The sequence below is a fragment of the Monodelphis domestica genome, chromosome 3, assembly GCF_027887165.1.
Source record: "Monodelphis domestica isolate mMonDom1 chromosome 3, mMonDom1.pri, whole genome shotgun sequence".
NCBI classification, from domain to species: Eukaryota; Metazoa; Chordata; class Mammalia; order Didelphimorphia; family Didelphidae; genus Monodelphis; species Monodelphis domestica.
Window position 1 is genome coordinate 315,728,750 of NC_077229.1, and position 18,198 is coordinate 315,746,947.

At 32.1% G+C, this 18,198-nt stretch overlaps 1 protein-coding gene across 5 annotated transcripts in view; it reads right to left on the reverse strand.

The window, feature by feature from the left end:
- Positions 1-18,198, reverse strand: part of PDE7A (phosphodiesterase 7A) — a 133,292-nt gene that overhangs the window by 41,310 nt on the left and 73,784 nt on the right. For 2 of the 5 annotated variants that reach the window (XM_007487050.3, XM_001379117.4), the window contains exon 2: positions 7,893-7,953. In XM_007487050.3, the coding sequence (XP_007487112.1) occupies positions 7,893-7,953 (61 nt within the window). Of the gene's footprint in view, positions 1-7,892; positions 7,954-17,335; positions 18,032-18,198 lie in introns of those variants that run through there. The other 3 variants (XM_007487051.3, XM_007487049.3, XM_007487052.2) reach the window with 3 other exon arrangements.

Consider the following 18,198-nt stretch of genomic DNA (forward strand, 5'->3'; position numbering starts at 1 on the left):
TTTCTGTAATACTACAAAGCAGTCTCAAAATTAGCAATCTATATACCTTAACTACTAATTATTTCTATGGATCATGTAGCTAGAAGCATTGATAGTACTCATTTCTAAGGACAACCTATTGTGATTTTTATATTGAAAGAAAACCCAGTAATTTGTCATATTATTTGTTTTATCTTAAAGGAGTTAAGCACAAATGAATGCTACCCGTGTTTCTATATAATGAGCACAGAGATGTTTCTGAAATCTATTGGAAAAAAACCCCTAAATTATGCAAATTTGTTAAATTTCAAAACAGTGGTTAGCATAGAAAATTACACTTTGGTAAACCCAAGATTTAAGCACAACCTACTAGTTGTGTTTTAAGATTAAATATCTCATCTGCAACTCTGTCCATTTATAGTTTAACTGTAGGCATTTTAGGTGAGTTTGTGTAAGACACAAAAGATGCTGATTGTTGAGAGTACAACATCCCATGTAGCTCTTCTACTTTGAAACATTTATTAGTTCAAATCATTATAGGAGTACTAAGTCTTTTATATAGTTGACCTAAATGAAGAAGGATAAAATACCAAGCAGTTCTGACCACTAAGTTTATCTAATAGGAGTAAAATTCCATATATTATAGGAGGGAAAGTATCTTCTGTGTCTCTGTTTGCTACTGCAGTGAGTATTTCTGTTGATTAGGAAGTGTGTTTGAAGTAATGAAACTGATTTTGGTAGGAGTGAAGTGGACTCATTACTTCATAAAGATATCATAAATCCAAATGTTTTCATAACTCCCAATAGTGAGATAAGGACCTTTGGAAATAAGTTATCTTTAAAATTATTTTATGGATTACTGCAAAATCAATTTGCTTTTTTTTTTAGGCTACTCCTATACCAAGATGTATCTCAAGTCCTAGGGAATAGCCTTGGCCCCAAGGCATAAACTTAGTGATTCACCCAGGATCCCATAGTTTCTGTCAGAGATCAAGTTTGAACCCAACTAATACTGACCCAATAGCCTGTGGACTCTGCCCCTTGGTCTTTACACTATCATAGCAAGGTAATCAACAGAGGGCAACATATACATAATGGTCAAGGCATGTTTCAGTTAAATACCATCTCTGTTTCTACAGTTATGATTCCTATACAGAATTCTTGCAAATAAAAATCATAGAAATCCTAACTATTTAGTTTTTAGAGTCCTTAGCCATAAAATGAGGTTAATAAATTAGATTAAATCTAAGTTTTCTAGCATCTCCAAATTTTCTTTATTCTAAAGAACAGCTCATTTTAGAATCTGAATGTATTAAAAGTTATAAATGAAAAAGAACAAACTTGTTTGAGTTCTTAACATTTTCTTCCACAAGTAAAAAACTAAATCTATGATTTGTGTGTTACATCTTGGAAAGCACTTGACAATTATACAATGAGAGTAGCATCTCCTATTTGAGAGCTGATGACCACTTATTCTTGAATGCTTTACTAGGCTAGATTTCAAGGATGCACAATTTCATAAATTCTGCCTTCACCAAGACAGATTACAACTACTCTCTCAGACAACTTTCATGAGTTGTTACATCTGATATCTTAAACAGAACTCACACTCAATATGATCAACCTTCCTTCAAAATCTATTCCTTCTGTACACATCCCTTTCTGTCAGTGCCAAGATTAGTATTTTATATTCAAAATCATTTATCTTTTACTCTTCTCTCACCTCAAATACTACATCAGTTACTAAATCTTGTTGAATAATATATTTCAGCTATTTTTCTCATATCCCTCTCTTCTCTTTCTATTTCCAACCTGGCACATGGCCTCATTGTAACCCACTTAGGCTATTGAAATAGCCCTTCAATTCATCCTTAAAATTACTGAAAGAATTACTCCTTACATACAAATCCAGTTTTGTATTGCCCTGCCTTATAATCTTCAATGGTTGCTGGCCTAGCATTCAAACTATTATACATTTTTGGTTTTATTTCACATTATTTCGCTTCAGATATACTATGGTATAACAGCCAAACAGTTCATGCTATTTAAAGCACCTAAAATAAAAGCTAGCCACACGCCCCCCCCAAACAAACCTTAATGTTTATTTAATTCTAATCCTTCCTGGAAACTGCTGTTCAAATTCCATATCTTAAAGAAATATTCCTTGCTTTCTGCCTTGTCATTTCTTACAACCTTATTTTGTCTATCTCTTAGACGTTCATGAATTTTAAAACTTAGTTGCTTGTATATGCACAATAAAAAAAACACATTTATTAAGTACTTATGTACAAAGCTTTGTGCTAAATACTGGTGATATAAAAAGTAAAAACAGAAAAGTTGGCAGAATAACAAAGAAGAAGATAAAAGACAGTTCCTTCTTTTAAGGGGCTCACATTCTAATGGCAGAAATAACACACTAAGAAATTTGCAACCTCAAATTGGATAGAAAAGTCTCATGGTCCTTAGGGTGCAGTGGCAAAACCAATGACAATACACTTAGTAATAACATTAATTCTTTATTGTCATTTAGCTTGATAAAATCATCAATTTCTAACATTGAGTCACTTGACAGAGCCAACAACACTTTCTTTTACTGTTCTTCAAAAGTTTTGCAGAAGCAAGCAAGAAGCTATATGTACACTAGTATTGCTTCCTAAGTTGATGGTTCTGGGGCCTGGGCTGAAAGCAAGGTCAGAGGTCTAGAGGATACTGCTGTTTCCAAGGCTTTGGGCTATCTCTATTAGGATCCAAGGAAAATGGGTAGTCGTATTGGTTTTAATTACTTGGCACTGTTTCTCCTTCAGGATGCCTTGCCAGTTCTGCTAGTTTGCCTACATCTTTCTCTATAGGAGTCACTTCCTTGAATAAGGGTTTGGGGCAGTTTAAGCCTCATCTTCCCACTGGTCTGTAAGCTACCTGACAGCAAAGATGATTTCTTAGGTAAAATTTGACTGGCACCAAATGCTTGGTGCTATACACATAACAAGTGGTTAATAAATGTTTGCAGAAGTGAACTGTACTGGGAGTAGACCTTGTTCAGAATTCATTTGGTAATTATATCAAAGCCAATATCTTTGAAATATTCAAGCTTTTGATATTCTAAGGTAGAATGTGATTCTGTGAATTTTTTTCTAGGATATCCTATTAATTGAACTTTCCAGAGAATAATCTAAAACCTAAGAATCTCAAATAATATAATTTAATCTAATATTTTAGTAAGCTTATCTAGTTATATTATCTCAGTGGAGGAAAAAATTCAACATTGTGAGTAGGTAATTTTATATGCTGATTCACTTAGGGTCTTAAATCACTCATACACCCAAACACACACCCATAATCTATCAGAAAGCATGTCATTCTACTCTCTGAAATTTTTGATACATATTTCAGAAGGATTTCATAGCTATGGTCCAAACTAAACACATGTAGCAAAAAGATTTTCTGAATGTCCAAAAGTATATAAAGGCTTTGTTCTTTAATTCACTTGGGAATCAAGTAACAACCACAGACCCTGCATTCAAAGGCAAGGATGATTCACTATATTATGCTCTGAGGAAGTATAGTCTCAGTATCTGCTTCCTACTTATTTAACCTGGTTAGTCTTTCAAAATTTCATCTAGGGGGCAGCTGGGTAGCTCAGTGGACTGAGAGCCAGGCCTAGAGACAGGAGGTCTTAGGTTCAAATCTGGCCTCAGACACTTCCCAGCTGTGTGACCCTGGGCAAGTCACTTGACCCCCATTACCCAGCCCTTCTTCTGCTTTGAACCACTTTTCTGCCTTGAAACCAATATACAGTATTGATTCCAAGACAGAAGGTAAGGATTTATAAAAAAAAAAATTTTCATCTAGATAGCAACATCAGTTTTTGATGGCTGCTGAGAATCAGGTCACTCATATGAGACGTGATACAAGATATATCTAGCTATGGAAAAGCAAATTGATGGCTGATTTTCTCATTACCACATATCTTATTTTTTGTCTTTTTTTTTTGCTATGCTTTAGAATATAAACTTATGAAATCACTGTAGCCCATTTTTGGTCATTTTTGTTTTAAAGCCATTTTGTAGGATCCTGAGATACCATAATAGCCTTCTCGTTGGTCACTTTGTTTCTTCCTATTCTAATCTATCTTCCACTCAGCTGCTAAAGTTAGGTCTATTTCTGCCACCCAACAAATTCCACTTGCTCCCTATAACCTAAAATAATCTCAACTAGAAAATGTTCTGTTTGGCATTTAAAAGGCTTCACAATCTGTCCCTTTCCTGCCTTTTTGGTCCCACATACTATACTCCATTCCAAATCACAGTGTCTTTTCACTGGCTGTTTATCATATTTCATTAAAAAATGATAACAACAACCACAACAACAACAACAACAACAACAACAACAAAAAACCCTTACCTTCTGTCTTAGAATTTACACTACCAGTTCCAAGGCAGAGAAAGTAGTAAAGTCTGGGTTATTGGGTTTAAGAAATGACTTGCTCCTGGTCACACAATTAGGAAGTATTTGAGGCCAAATTTGAAGCCAGGACTTCCCATCTTCAGGCCTGACTTTCTATCCATTGAGCCACCCAGCTGCCCCTAGTTTTCCAAGTTTTTAATATTATGCTTTTTTACTTTTGCCCCCAGGCTTCCCTTACCTACTTTAGTTCTCACCTGAAATATGACATCATGCAAGATGCCTTTCCTGGTGTCATCCACCAACCTCTCTCCTATGCTAGTAACCTGCTCTGAGTCACAAGTCTATTATTTATAACATAGAATAGACAATATTCTATGTAAGCATGTTGTCTTGCCCATTAGAACTGTGAACTCTTTGGGGGCATGGATTGTGTTCTGCTCTTTTTTGTATTCCCAGCACTTAGCCCGATGTCTGGCAAATGAGAGCTTAACAAATACTTGGTGAATGAACAGAAAATATAACATTCAACATGGGACTAATTCAAATCTACATATTTTGCTTTCTGCCCCATTACATCTAAAAGTAGTAATTGCTTTGTTCTCATTAAGGTTACATGAAACAGCTTAAATAAAAAGAAGAAGCTACATTCCAAAAATGAAGCCTTTCCTATTCCAGTGATTTAGCAATTTTCTAGCATAAAAAGTATTAGTATTCATTTTTTAAAAAGTAGATTATTCTCCAACAACTTTATTCCTAGGCACAAACATTTTAAAAACATAACTTTATTTAACTACAAACAACAAACATTGTGTGAGCTTCTTAAGGTCAGGGACACTTTTTTGTCCTTTTTGGGGGTATCTTCAGTGCCTAGCACAATACCTGGCGTACAGTAGATACTTAATAAATATTAACTGATTGGCTGACTGATATCATTTGCTTGTTCACAAACAGTTCCTCAGACATTTGGTGCCTTCTAACACCTACACTACATAAGAGTAATTATATTATAGCAGATAAAGATTTTCTTTCAAAAGCAAAATGTATATATAAATCAAAATTTTACAATGCACATTTTATTGTCATTCAGAAGGAATGGTAGAAAATATTAGAGCAGAAGTTAATTCCAATCACTATACATTTGGATATGCCCATTTTCCTAAGGACAAAGTTAAAATTTCATCCATTATGGTATTTATTCAACTTAAAATTCTCTTCAGAACAAATATTGGAACAATTTTAAGAGCTTTCTTCTCAATTAAATTTGTCTGGAAAGAGTTTTGTGATTCTAGGCTCTTGTATTTTTAAAAAATGCTGTACTTCCTACCCAGAACACTCTCTTTCAACTTATGCCGGATTAACATGCAAGGTGGTACAGGGATAACAACATTAGAGATAGTCAAAATCTAACTTCTAGTCCTGTCTGATAAAGGTCAGTTGTATGAGATTAAGCCAATCATGTAATTCCATAGAGCTTTACCTGCAAAACAGGGACCATAATATACTTTTCCTGCTGGGAATGGTGTTGTAAAGAAAGTACTGAATAAACTATAAAATGCTCAATAAATGAGAGTGACTTTTATCATCATGCCTTCAAGACTCCTCTCAACAATCTTTACAATTATACCTTAGATTGATCACTAGACATAGTAACCACTTACTCTAAGATTTCCAAATACAATTTATACATCAGTATGTATTCTGTTCCTATTTGTCTTCTGTACCCAAATATAAATTACAGGGCTAAGACAACAATCTTTTCTTTTGTCTCTCCTTTCCTCTCCTGCTGCTCCCATGATGCACAAAAGTGGTATAAAGTCTTTACTCTAATGCTAGCTAAAAGAATTTCATATTAGCTTCCTAGTTTTTATTACTCTTTCATGTACTCTCATGTGCCATATATTTCAATGAAATAATGTTCTATTTTCTCTCGTAAACAAATGTTTGTAGATGAACAAAATTCAGCTTCAAAATGTACTTTCCATGTAAAATAAAAGTAAATTTTAATTGTTCAAAAGAGATTTGAGAAAATGTTACTCCATAATCAACATAATTTTTTGTAGTTTTTGTTATGAACTTATATAACTGGTATTTTAGTTGTTATTTAAAGACTATTTCTTTTTTCCTGGAGTTTATACCTTAATGATATCTGCATGGTGACCAGATGAGCAAATTAAAACTTAATGCAAAAAAAAATTCCTCCTGCATTATTATTTTATTAAAAATATGCTTTCCCCCCCTCCAGTTTGGACTATCTTGGGATATTCACATATATAATGAATACAGATAACATCATATATGGACTTTTCTAAAGTCTCTTCCAAGTGTAAGATTCAATTATTTTAAAGTTTATTAATATCAATATAGAGATTTTAGAAATATTGGTAGAAAAAAGGAATAAAAACACCTATTATATTTAAGATACACAAAACATTCCTTATTTGTTTTTATATTTCTCCCTTTTGACAACTGTTCACTCCCAATTTTGAAAGGAAAAGGCCTATGGTTTCACCATAATCATAGTAGTGTCATTTTTACATTCCTTCACAATTAATGTTAGAATATCCATGAGAGAAAAGATACGGAACTCTATAATTTTGGTAAAAGTAATATTGTAATAAAGTAATAAAACATTCAACCCCCCAAAATTCATACTCAGATCTAAGTTTTACTAAAATGTATTATGTCTACATATTAGATAAAGGTTCTTTTTAAGCTAAAGTAATTTTAATATCAAAGTAGTCTCCAATTCTTTACTGAGTTTCCAATTCAGACTCAAATCTCAATTATATGGTTTCTGTAATCACCATATAATACAATTTAATAAACAGCAATGTTTTTAGATTAAAATATTAGTTTTATGTAGAAAACCATTGGTTTTCTTACTTAAATGCTATTCTAAATTCTATTCATTCACATACATGTAAATATAATGTCTATGACCAATAGAAAACCAAACAGAGAATACTATCTTTAGTGTTCATGCATAAAGTATATGCATCAATTGATGTCATTTTTGCTATGCATCTAGTAAAAAATGTTTCAAGCATCTTAAAGAATTAGTATAGAAGACAAATCATTCTTTTTCTTTTAGATAAATAAAACCCAAGACCCAAGCCTAACCTATCTCTAGGCATTCATCTAAAAATTTTTGAAATTATATTTAGAATAATAATCAATAAGATTAATAATTAATAAGAACAATGACAAGTACTTTAAGGTTTGCTTTTACATTATTTTCTCTTTCTGATTCTCGCAACAACCCTAAAAAGTAGGTGCTAGTATTATCCTCATCTTACAAATTGGGAAACTATAGCTAGGAGAGTTTTCATAACTTGTTTAGGGTTATACAGCTGATAAGTAGTAGAAGGAGGATCTCAACTTGAATCTTCCAGATTTCCAAGTCCAGCACTTTATCTACTTACTGTGCCATATATAAATGCTTACATATTTTTTCTTAAATACAATCCCAAATCCCACCTTAGATCATCAAAAAGGAAAAAGATACTTACCTAGCATACGAATGTACAATGCAGTTTGATCAGAACTGTCATAGGAAATTGCTCCACGTCTCTAAAAAAGAAGAAAAGCATTCTTAATATATGTTAATATACATGTCAAAATGTAACACCTGCAATAAAACAAACAAATGTGCCCATTATCATTTAGGAAACTAACAAGAACATAGTGGATTTCCAGCTAGTATGTTTCTGTTAATAGTGTCAGAATTGAGAAGTATTAATTTTGAGAAACAGCAAGGTAGTTTCTTTTCATATATTCAGCTCAAAAAGATGTTTATTAAGTTCCTATTATATGTAAGCCATTACACTAGTTCTAAAGGGAAGAAAGAGCGACAAGAGGTGAGGGAAGAGGGAGGGAGGAGACAATATAATCATTGTTGCCTTCTAAAAGTTTATAATCTAGCAAGAGAGAGAAAACATGTATGATAAACTGATCACCAATGGAATCAAATTTTAATAGTATCATATTGAACAAAAGGAAAAATAACAAACTGCCTAAAATAGGAACATGAAAAGTAAAAGAGGCTAAATAAAGATATGGGTTGTCAGGAAAGTCCTCACTAAGAAGTAGGATTTAGAGAAATAGCATGAAGCCTGCTACATCATATGATCTGGCTGAATTGGAAAACAAATTTTTCCACTTACTCATTTAACCCTGAGCATGTCCAAACCTAAACTTCATCTATGATAATGATTCTTATATCCCAGGGCTCTTATGAGGAAGGTGCTTTATAAAGTGGTATTAAAAACTTAGTAATTATGAATAAAATGAACAACATTTGGACACAAAAGAAAGGAGAGCAGCACAGGTAATAACAAAATAAAGAAGTATGCAAGACATGTTTGAGGAAAACAAACATTCTAAATTGAAAGATCATGTGAAAGTTAGTCTTCTGGTCAGATTGTGAAAGAACTTAAATGTTAGGAGAAGGATTAATGCAATAAGGACAAGTTAAGTTTGTTGGTTTGTTCTTAATAAGTAAACATATTACCCTCTAAATTCTTCTTGAACTTATAGTAAAAGCAAAATAATCAGGACAATTCATTAAAAGTCTGAAATATCCTTTTTTAAAAGTATAGTTTGATTACTTAATCCATACTTGGAAGAGAAACAGCTGCCAAGTCTTTTAGAAAATCTACTTTAACTAGTGAATAAGAATAAATTAACAATATGTCCACTGACTGTAAATGTATAACAACTCAAATTATGCCTTTAAGTTTACAAGTTTACATTTCTTTATGAGAACCCTAAGAAACATGCAGTACAAAGTGACTATTAACATTTTCAGACCAGGAAGCTAAGCATCAAGGCTCAGTGAGTTGTGCAGGATTTTCACACATCTAATAAGTACCTGAAGTGTGCTCAGTTCTGTTGTCTCCAACAAACTTTTAAATATACAATTATTTCCTTTCTGAAAACTTCATGGTTTTTTTCTTCTTAAAAAAAAATCCTGATTTTAATTATTTACATGGATTTTGTTAGGAATTATTTGCCAAAAAAAACCCTTTTCATTATATTCCAATTGCTCTGCAATTATCAAGGTTGGTATTCCTTCAAATGAAGCAGAACACATCTCATCCATCACCTCTCATCTTACTTAACTTATGTAACTGTTGTCTATGTCCCTTGTAAATTCTCCATAAAAGGAAGAGATGTCAAACCAATGCATTATGGACTGTCCAGTCACTTATTCCTTGCTCTCAACATTAGCTAAGTGCAGTGTCAGGTATAGTAGTTGACTATTACTTGCATTGGTTGCACAAAGACACTTTATTCATTTTTTCCTCTTTTATGTGTTTAGTTCAACTTCTGAACTCTTCTGAAAACTTAAAAATCTCATATAGGAGGCTCTGCAAACACCTAGAACTCGATCCAATCAGCATAATAAATCCCATGGCTCCTTATTATTTCTAAGACCACCTATGAAATCCTCTGACATTTTAATGCTCTTCATAACTTAACCCCTTCTTTCTAATCTTCTTACATTTGATAACCTCTCTATGATACAAGTACACGGTCTACTTATATTTATACAATACTCTTCATCTCCTGACTTTGTGCTTTTGTGCTGGCTATGCCAGCACTGTGCCTCTCTGTGGACCCTTTCCTCCATTTCCCTGTCCTTAAGACTCGACTTAAACCCTATCTTCTGAAAAAGACATTTTCCAGGTTCCATCCCCATTCACCTCTGAGATTACAATCCAGCCACTGCAGAAATCTAAGTGCCAACTGTTCCCACTATTAGAATATGAATCTCCTGAGGGTAGGAACCATTTTTCTTTTTAACACCAGGGCTTAGCACAGGGCCTAGCACATATAAACACTAAATAAATAATAAATGCTCATGGATTGGTGACTGACATTTGCAAAAAGAAGCATTTGGAAGACCTTAGAATCTAGGGAATTCTTGTTCATTTGCATAGTTCAGCATCAATATAGGTGGTAAATATCTTTGCAAGTATTTTTCTACTTAAGTATTGATTGATATCAGAAAGTTATATGTATATGTGTGTGTATAAATATACATACATATATGTGTATATATACGCACACACCCTTTAATATATATCTATATATATATATATATATATATATTTAATTTTCACTCGGCTTAGAATCATGAAGATCTGAGCCTTATGTTAAAAGCTTATGTGACTCTAAGCAAATAATTTAAACTCTCCTAGTCTCAGTTTCCTCATCTGAAAAAGGATAATAATAGCACCTGCATCACAAGGTAGTTGTGAAGATCAAATGAGGTTAACATTGTAAAATACTTTGCAAATATTAAAGGGCTACATAAATGCTAGCTATTATAATAAAAGTATTTTTCCTTTATTGAATCAAATATTTTAAATTATTGAAAAATAAGCACAGTAGGATCTCATTATCTACACTAGTTATTCAGCTATGGAACTATAAAGAAATACTAGCTGTTGCTTTCTTATTCCTTCATTGAGGATGCCTTCAATTTGTGTTTTTTTCTTATGAAAATTTTCAGTGCTGGAAAAGGAAGCATGTAATAACCACTAATATTTTCTTGGCCACTTTTGGAGGGTACAATAAGGTCCAAGTTGGCCCCTCAGATCATTTGGTTATTCTCTCCTCTTTTATATGACTTATGAATCAATTCTGGACCATATTTATAACATTATTTTTACCCTTCTTCCCATTCCATTATTTTGCTAAAGTCAAAGTATTGAAATATATTTAATACATGTATTCCCTCAATATTACATCTACATGCTGATTTGAATCATCCTATGTAAGAAATGCTGGACTACAAGATGCAGTTATTTTTCATATTGCTCCTCCAGGAAATATTGATCATGAGAGTATTCTGATTTGATTTATGGAAAAAATGCAGAGGCTGATAGGATTTAAGTTCATCTGGCATTATTTTTATTTAATCACTGGAAAATTTGCTCCCATTGACAATACCTACAATTAAGTTAATATTTATCTATGCTCTACAGAGGGCATGATTCTTTATGCCCTCTGTCCCCCTTCTGCTACAGTCACTAGGGCAGTTAAAAGATGCTTCATGGGACTGAGGGCCACTTTAAATTCTTCTTTGCTGCATGGGTTGTTATAGCCAAAGAATTGATCACCACACTTAGCTGGTCCTCAGAAGGCAGACTATATGTTCTTGAGACTTTCCAACAAGGCAGAATTTGTTAGATCCTGACTGCAGCCTTTGAGTACCCAGTATTACTTTCTATTACAATGAGGAACTGGTGCAAAGTTTGGTAAAAAGCAGTGTAATAGATAGAAAAGAGCAATGGATTTAAAGTCATAAAAATCTCAGTTAAAATCATATTTTTGACATTCATATTCTCCAAGATTCTCAGTCTTCTAGTTTGATAGATTTAAAACTTGAAATGAATTCAAAGACCATCTATACCAGCCTGTTCATTTTATAGGTGAGGTAACCAAGATTTAGAAGGTTAGTGACTTGTCTAAAGTAAAAAGATGATAAATAGCAGAACTAACTTTGCAAGAGCAAAGAGACTTGAGTTTCCTCCTCCTGGCTCTGAAAATGGATTAGCTGTAACCACCACTTCAAGTCACAATCTATGTTTTTTTTTCTCCTTACTTCCAAAATTAAGATATTGGACTATATATAACCTCTGAGATACCCTCCAATCTTTAAAAAAATGTAATTTCTATAATTATCTTCTACAAATTATACATGTAATTCTGTATTCTATGCACATAAAATATATTCTATAACTACATAACTAAATTTTTTAGGCTTATGTATGTCTAAGCAAACACTTTTTGATGCTGATTAACTAAAATTGATCACACTTCAAAACAGAGGTTACAACACCAAATGTTCACATCATCTAGCCATTTTTTCAATGATATTCTTCCTGGTTTGATTTTGAAAACCAATGATTAAATTGAACAGGTTGTGTTTTGTTCTTCGAAATGAACCTAATAAAATTATTTCTCCCCCTTAAAATACTTTTTATTACATATTTTGAAAGTCTAAAGAACTCACCTCTTACATAGGAATATGTGTTTTCTTTCTAAAATCCCCATGGCTAACCTGTTCAATATGAAAGACAAAAAAATTCTATCTCTTTTAGGTATCTAAGCAAGATAATTCCTTTGCTGTCAAATTAGCTAAAATAGAAAAACAAAAATTCATATGCTCCAGTTGTATTGGTTAAAAATTGTGTCAATTTCTTTTTTAAAAGTTTACTAAGAATCCAGACAACAAACCTACAGATGTTTTTTTGCTAAATTTGGATTAATTTATTCTCAAGCAAGAAATCTGTCCATCATTTGGTACTAAAAACCATTGGCTGGCAGTTGGGGGTCTCAATCTCTCTCTGTCTCTGTCCTACATAAAATGATTAGCTTACAAAACTCAATACAGTTAAAATAATACTGTTATATGGAGAGTCCTGGGATTCATGATAGGACATGTGAAAATATTTATTTTTATGAGCCAAATCAGAATAAGGAAACCACAAAACAGAGAAATGACCCTATGCTACAAGCAATTTCCATCAAGTTTCTAATGTCTAACAGATTTCTTTATTGTGAGGAAAACATTTCACTTTGGGGATAAGAATATAAGGCACAATTAATTTTGTGTGTGTGTGTGGCTATGTTAAAATTTTATTTTATTATGCTAACAATTCTACATGTCCTAATGGTAACTCACTGTCAAATCTTACTGATTGTTAGACAAGAGTTAATTCATGTATATTAAAATTAATGCTAATATATTTCATAGCTAATGTAAAAGCCAAAGTTATAGTTTAAAAAGTTAATATAAACCTTATGCTAAAAGTTAAAAGATCCAGATCTTATTAAAAACTCATTTTCAGCTGTAAATGTATAAAATTATATTATCCTAACATAAATCATTAAGTGAATCATAAAACAAAACTTAATTTGTAGACAAATTATTTAAAGATATAATAATTATTTGATAAAGTGATTGGTATAATAAATAAATTTCCCAAATGAAATAAAAATTTATGCAACCAATGTGAAGGAAAAAAAACAAAACCAAGCTTCAAAACTAGTTCAATGCTTAAGCTAAAAGATCCTGAAAAATGTCACCAGATATAGATATTAGCATAAATAATTACATGCTAATCCTTTAAACCTTTCCACTTGATCTTTATAACAAGATACCCTAAAGATATTAATTTTGAAAAAGCTCTCCAGATAATTAATTTGTAACTCTGCAAGTCAGAAATTTCAATCAAGTTATATTATAAAGATTATGCAGTGAATATTTGATTACAAAGGGTTGTTACAGTTACTGGTTTGTTTTAAAAGTTAATAGCGAAAAAAACACAAGTACATTTTTGCTGGAAAATTGTGAAGTTAAATTATAATCAAAACACCATGTCAATTGCCAATTATGAAATACACAGTTCTTATCCACATTTCCACCTCATCAGTGAATGGAAATAACTGAGAGGCTTTGACTCGTGACTTTCTAATTTAGCCATCCTGAGAACAGCTTGTAAAAGCAAGTATAGGTCAAAACATGGGCGAGGCTGAGCTAATCAGAAACTACTGACAGCTATAGAAAAAAAAAACAAAAAACAAGCTACATTGCAGGTTCCCAAAGTGACTCCCTTTGACTATTTTGTAAGATTATCACACCAACACTCTTTTCCTACCTTTCTGGAGTTGTGATGACTCAATCTCCTACCAACATAGTTTCTCAACAGAAGAAAACAATAAAAAAAAATTATTTTGCCCAATATTCTTAAGAATGTGACTTAAAAAAAACCCCACCTCTCACTGTCTATCTTAGAATTTATATCAATTCTAAGACAAAAGAGTGTTAAGGGAAATAGGCAATGAGAGTTAAGTGACTTGCCTAGGGCCCCATAGCTAGGAAGTGTCTGAGGACAAATTTGAACCCAGGTCCTACAGACTCCAGCCCTGGAGTTACCTAGTTGCCCCTAATATGTAACTTTTTAACTGGATTAAAAGTTAAACTTCCTAAAATCAAAGAAAATTTAAAAAAATATATGGATCCTGATTGTTTTCAAATACTTTTCAAAGGTATGTAATAAAATTGATCTTAATGCAAAATTACATAAAAATATAGATTCCACATTTAATGTTCCTGAAAATTTTAGGTAAACAGAATCACTGTGAAAGAACACCGAAGTGAATCATTTTACAAAATTCATTCATTCAACAACCACTTATCAAATATTCACCACTACTACATATAATTGGAGGGCACTAGCAGCAGCACTGGTAGGAATCAGTTCAGGCAGGAGGTGACATTTGAGTGGAACATTGGGGGAGCACTGGGGAGCATTCCAGGTATAAGGCATGGAAATGTTATGTGTGAGTAAAAGAATGAACACTCCTTTGGCTAGACTAAGGAGTGTGTGAAGGAGAACATGTAATAATTAGCCTGGGAAAGTTGGTTGGAACCAGCCTATGAAACAGTTTAAATGTCAAATAGATGAGTTTGCACTTGAGTTAACAAGCTTTCTGGGCCCTCAAGATTATACTCTGGTGGGCTATATTATCAGTTATATTCTCTGTTATATATAAAGAAAGAACTGAAGTACAAAATAGGCTGTGATAATTATGTAGGAGAAATTTTAAAAACTGAGTGGCAGAAGAGGGGAAAGCTTATTTATAGCTGAGGTAGGGGTACAATAAGGCTTCCCAGTACAGGTACTGTTGGGGTGGGCCTTGAAAAAAAGGAAAGAGTTTCAATAAGCAGAGATGGGAGGTTTGAAGGGAAGGCTCATTCCTGGGTGAGGAATTAAAAGCAGAAGGGCAGTAAAGATCAAAATTATGTGGAATAATGACTTCAGTTTAGCTAAACTGGGAAGTACATGAGTGGGAGAGTAGAAGAATAAAAAGTAAAGAATCACCTTTATGTTTATTCTTGGTATAAACATATTATACATTTATGTAGCCTGATTATTTGAATATAAATTTTATTTAAAATAAGACAAATGTAGCAAGTTAATTCTAAAGGGGAATAAAAATCAAATTTAGCAGTTTGAAAGAATACTATTTTGGACTATGTCAAAGGACAAAGCAGAAACCAGAATTTATTGGGAGGAATGGTGTGCTAATTAAAATTTTGACATATTTGAGAGATATAGAAATCTTGTTTTAAAAACATGGAAGGGTAAATTTATTTATAAAAATTTACAAAAAATGCAGCTCTCAGGAATTGGACAAATATGATCAGTAAATAATAAGATAAAAATGTTTTAAATTTCCTCATTTAAAGTTTAGAAAACATGTTTGGAATGATGTAAAAAACCTTTTAAAAACAAAATACTAATATATGTGGAAATTTTACGCTTACCACCCCTCAAATAAACTGATCATTTCCCCCCACAGTATTTGGGGCTAGAAAAACCTTCTGAAATCATCTAATCCAAACTCCTTATTTCATAATCTGTTATTTCACAAATGAGAAGATTGAGGCCTTGAGAAGTCAAATGACTTTTCCATGGCTACAAATCTAAATGGAGTAGGCTTTTGTTTGGACCCTAATCCCTCAAACACAGCAAGTATATCTTCTGTTCCATCATTCCAAGATTAATTTGTATTCACCTCAAATAATTTTCAAAGTTGAAATATTTCTTTTGTGAATAATAACACATAGCTTACGAAAATGCCTACTCTCAAATTTCTATATTTGACAGAAAAGCTTTATAGTCAATTAAAAAGGCTATACTTCTATTAACATTAATTTGAATTTTACTTAATAATTTAGAAAGCGTTTTTAAAGAACTATATATTGTTATAAAAAGGTACAATTTGACAAGTGATTAAATATGAATTCTATCAATAAAATAATATCTAAAATTTAAAACTATAAGCTTTCTTGATATTAAAGGTATAAATTTTCTTTATATGAATAAAGACTTCTCAAAGAACAATGTGTCACACTTCCTTAAAATAATCAAATTTTTGCCCTGGAATATGGCATTTTACAAATATTGTGTTGCTTAAGCATTAAATTTTTAAACATTCTTAAAACTATCAAAATAACTCCAAAAGTAATTCTGGTTTTATAAATTTTAAGACAAATGTCTCAGATCTGATAATAGGCAACTTGCATTACAGATTGAAAGAAAAATTTGAACATGATTAAAAAAACTGTAATATTGCAATCACTGAAGATACTTCAAATGCAAAGTTCCAGACACTAGATGGCAACAGGTTAATGTATTAATCTCTTTCGGCCTGGTATTTGGGTTCTAGGCCAACAAAAAATATTTTGTTCCTTTTATTAAAGAAAGAATTTGCCTAAGTTTGTAAATTTTAAAAATTTAAATGGATAAAAGAATATAAATTTTGGCAGGAAAATTATATTACATGTTTGATCATTATTAGAAATAATAAAATTGCAGCCATAATCTAGTACATAAAAGATTTTCAGATGATAACCAATCATCAATAAAATCTCACCCAGTGGATATATATAAAGATACATATAAAGCTGAACTGGCACTTTCACAATAAGAAATATTCAATTATTAGAAGGCCTAACATAGAACTGGGGAGGAAAGAGGAAAGCAAGGAAAGCCAAACAAAATGAATTCTGTCCTAATGAAGGACAAAGTTTATAGTTTATATTTGAGAAATACATTTTTGTCTTTGTTTTTTTAAAAAGACTTTTCCTCCACAAGGAAATAAAGCTTCTTTAGTTATAAAAAATTGGTATATTCCATATAGATTATTAACCTATTCACTAAAAAAGTCCTTTTACAAAGTTTAAGAATAAATTTGCTTAAAATAACTAAAAACGGCAAATAGCAATTTTAAGACTGCTTGATGGTCATTAAAAATCTAATGACAGCTATAGAAGAAAATTTTAAGATGAAGTATGAGAAATCCATTAGCTATTTATTCTCTCACACTTATAACATTAATTTTTACATCCTGAAAAAGCATTATGGCTTACCTTAGAGGTAATCCACTTGATAAGAACCAAAGCCAAACACCAGATCAATGTAATTCCCATTGGAACACCCAAAAGACTTCAGCATAATCTTTGTTTTTAAACCCAGTCAGCACTGAAAGCTTTTTAAGAGTTTGATAAATAACAAGTGATCCTGTGGCAGAAGGCAGAGGGGCACTGACTGACTAAAACTTCAAGCAGCTGCCTTAATGCAACAATCACCTGACTTCTTTGGGAATGCACCACTCTGTAGGTCTCATTACAGAACATTTGCTAACACCACAATACTAAGTAGGAGGTAGGAAAAGTTAAACAACAATGAAAAATAGGGGGCTCTAGAAGGAGTTTCTCCAAAATTTTGCTGAATACAGAAAATGTCACCAGCCATTTCCATACGTACTAGCATCAAGGCCACTGATATTATTGGCAAGGAATGTAATCTATAATTGTCATTGCCTTAGGTTTTCTTTTACAAACTATTAAGACATGACCTACCTAATTTTTAATAGACTCACAATGAGCCTTAAGAATGTGGGTTTTGTGTTAATTTCAAAGAACATATTAGAAGACTATATAAGTACATACATAGATATATTCATATTTTACTGTGGTCTTAATAGCCCATACATAATAAAAATATACTAATTTGTACTAAAGATAAAGGAAGGTCACTCAGAATTTCTGAAATACGAAGCTGCAGCAATGCATATAATATAGATATATATGCATACTTTAAGACTTGCAAAGTGTTTTATGTTTCATCCTCATAATAACCTTGTGAAGTGATAGATATTACCATTTTTAAGGAAACTGGGGCCAGAAGATGTTATAAAAATAGTAAGTACCAGAGATGAGATTTGAATAAG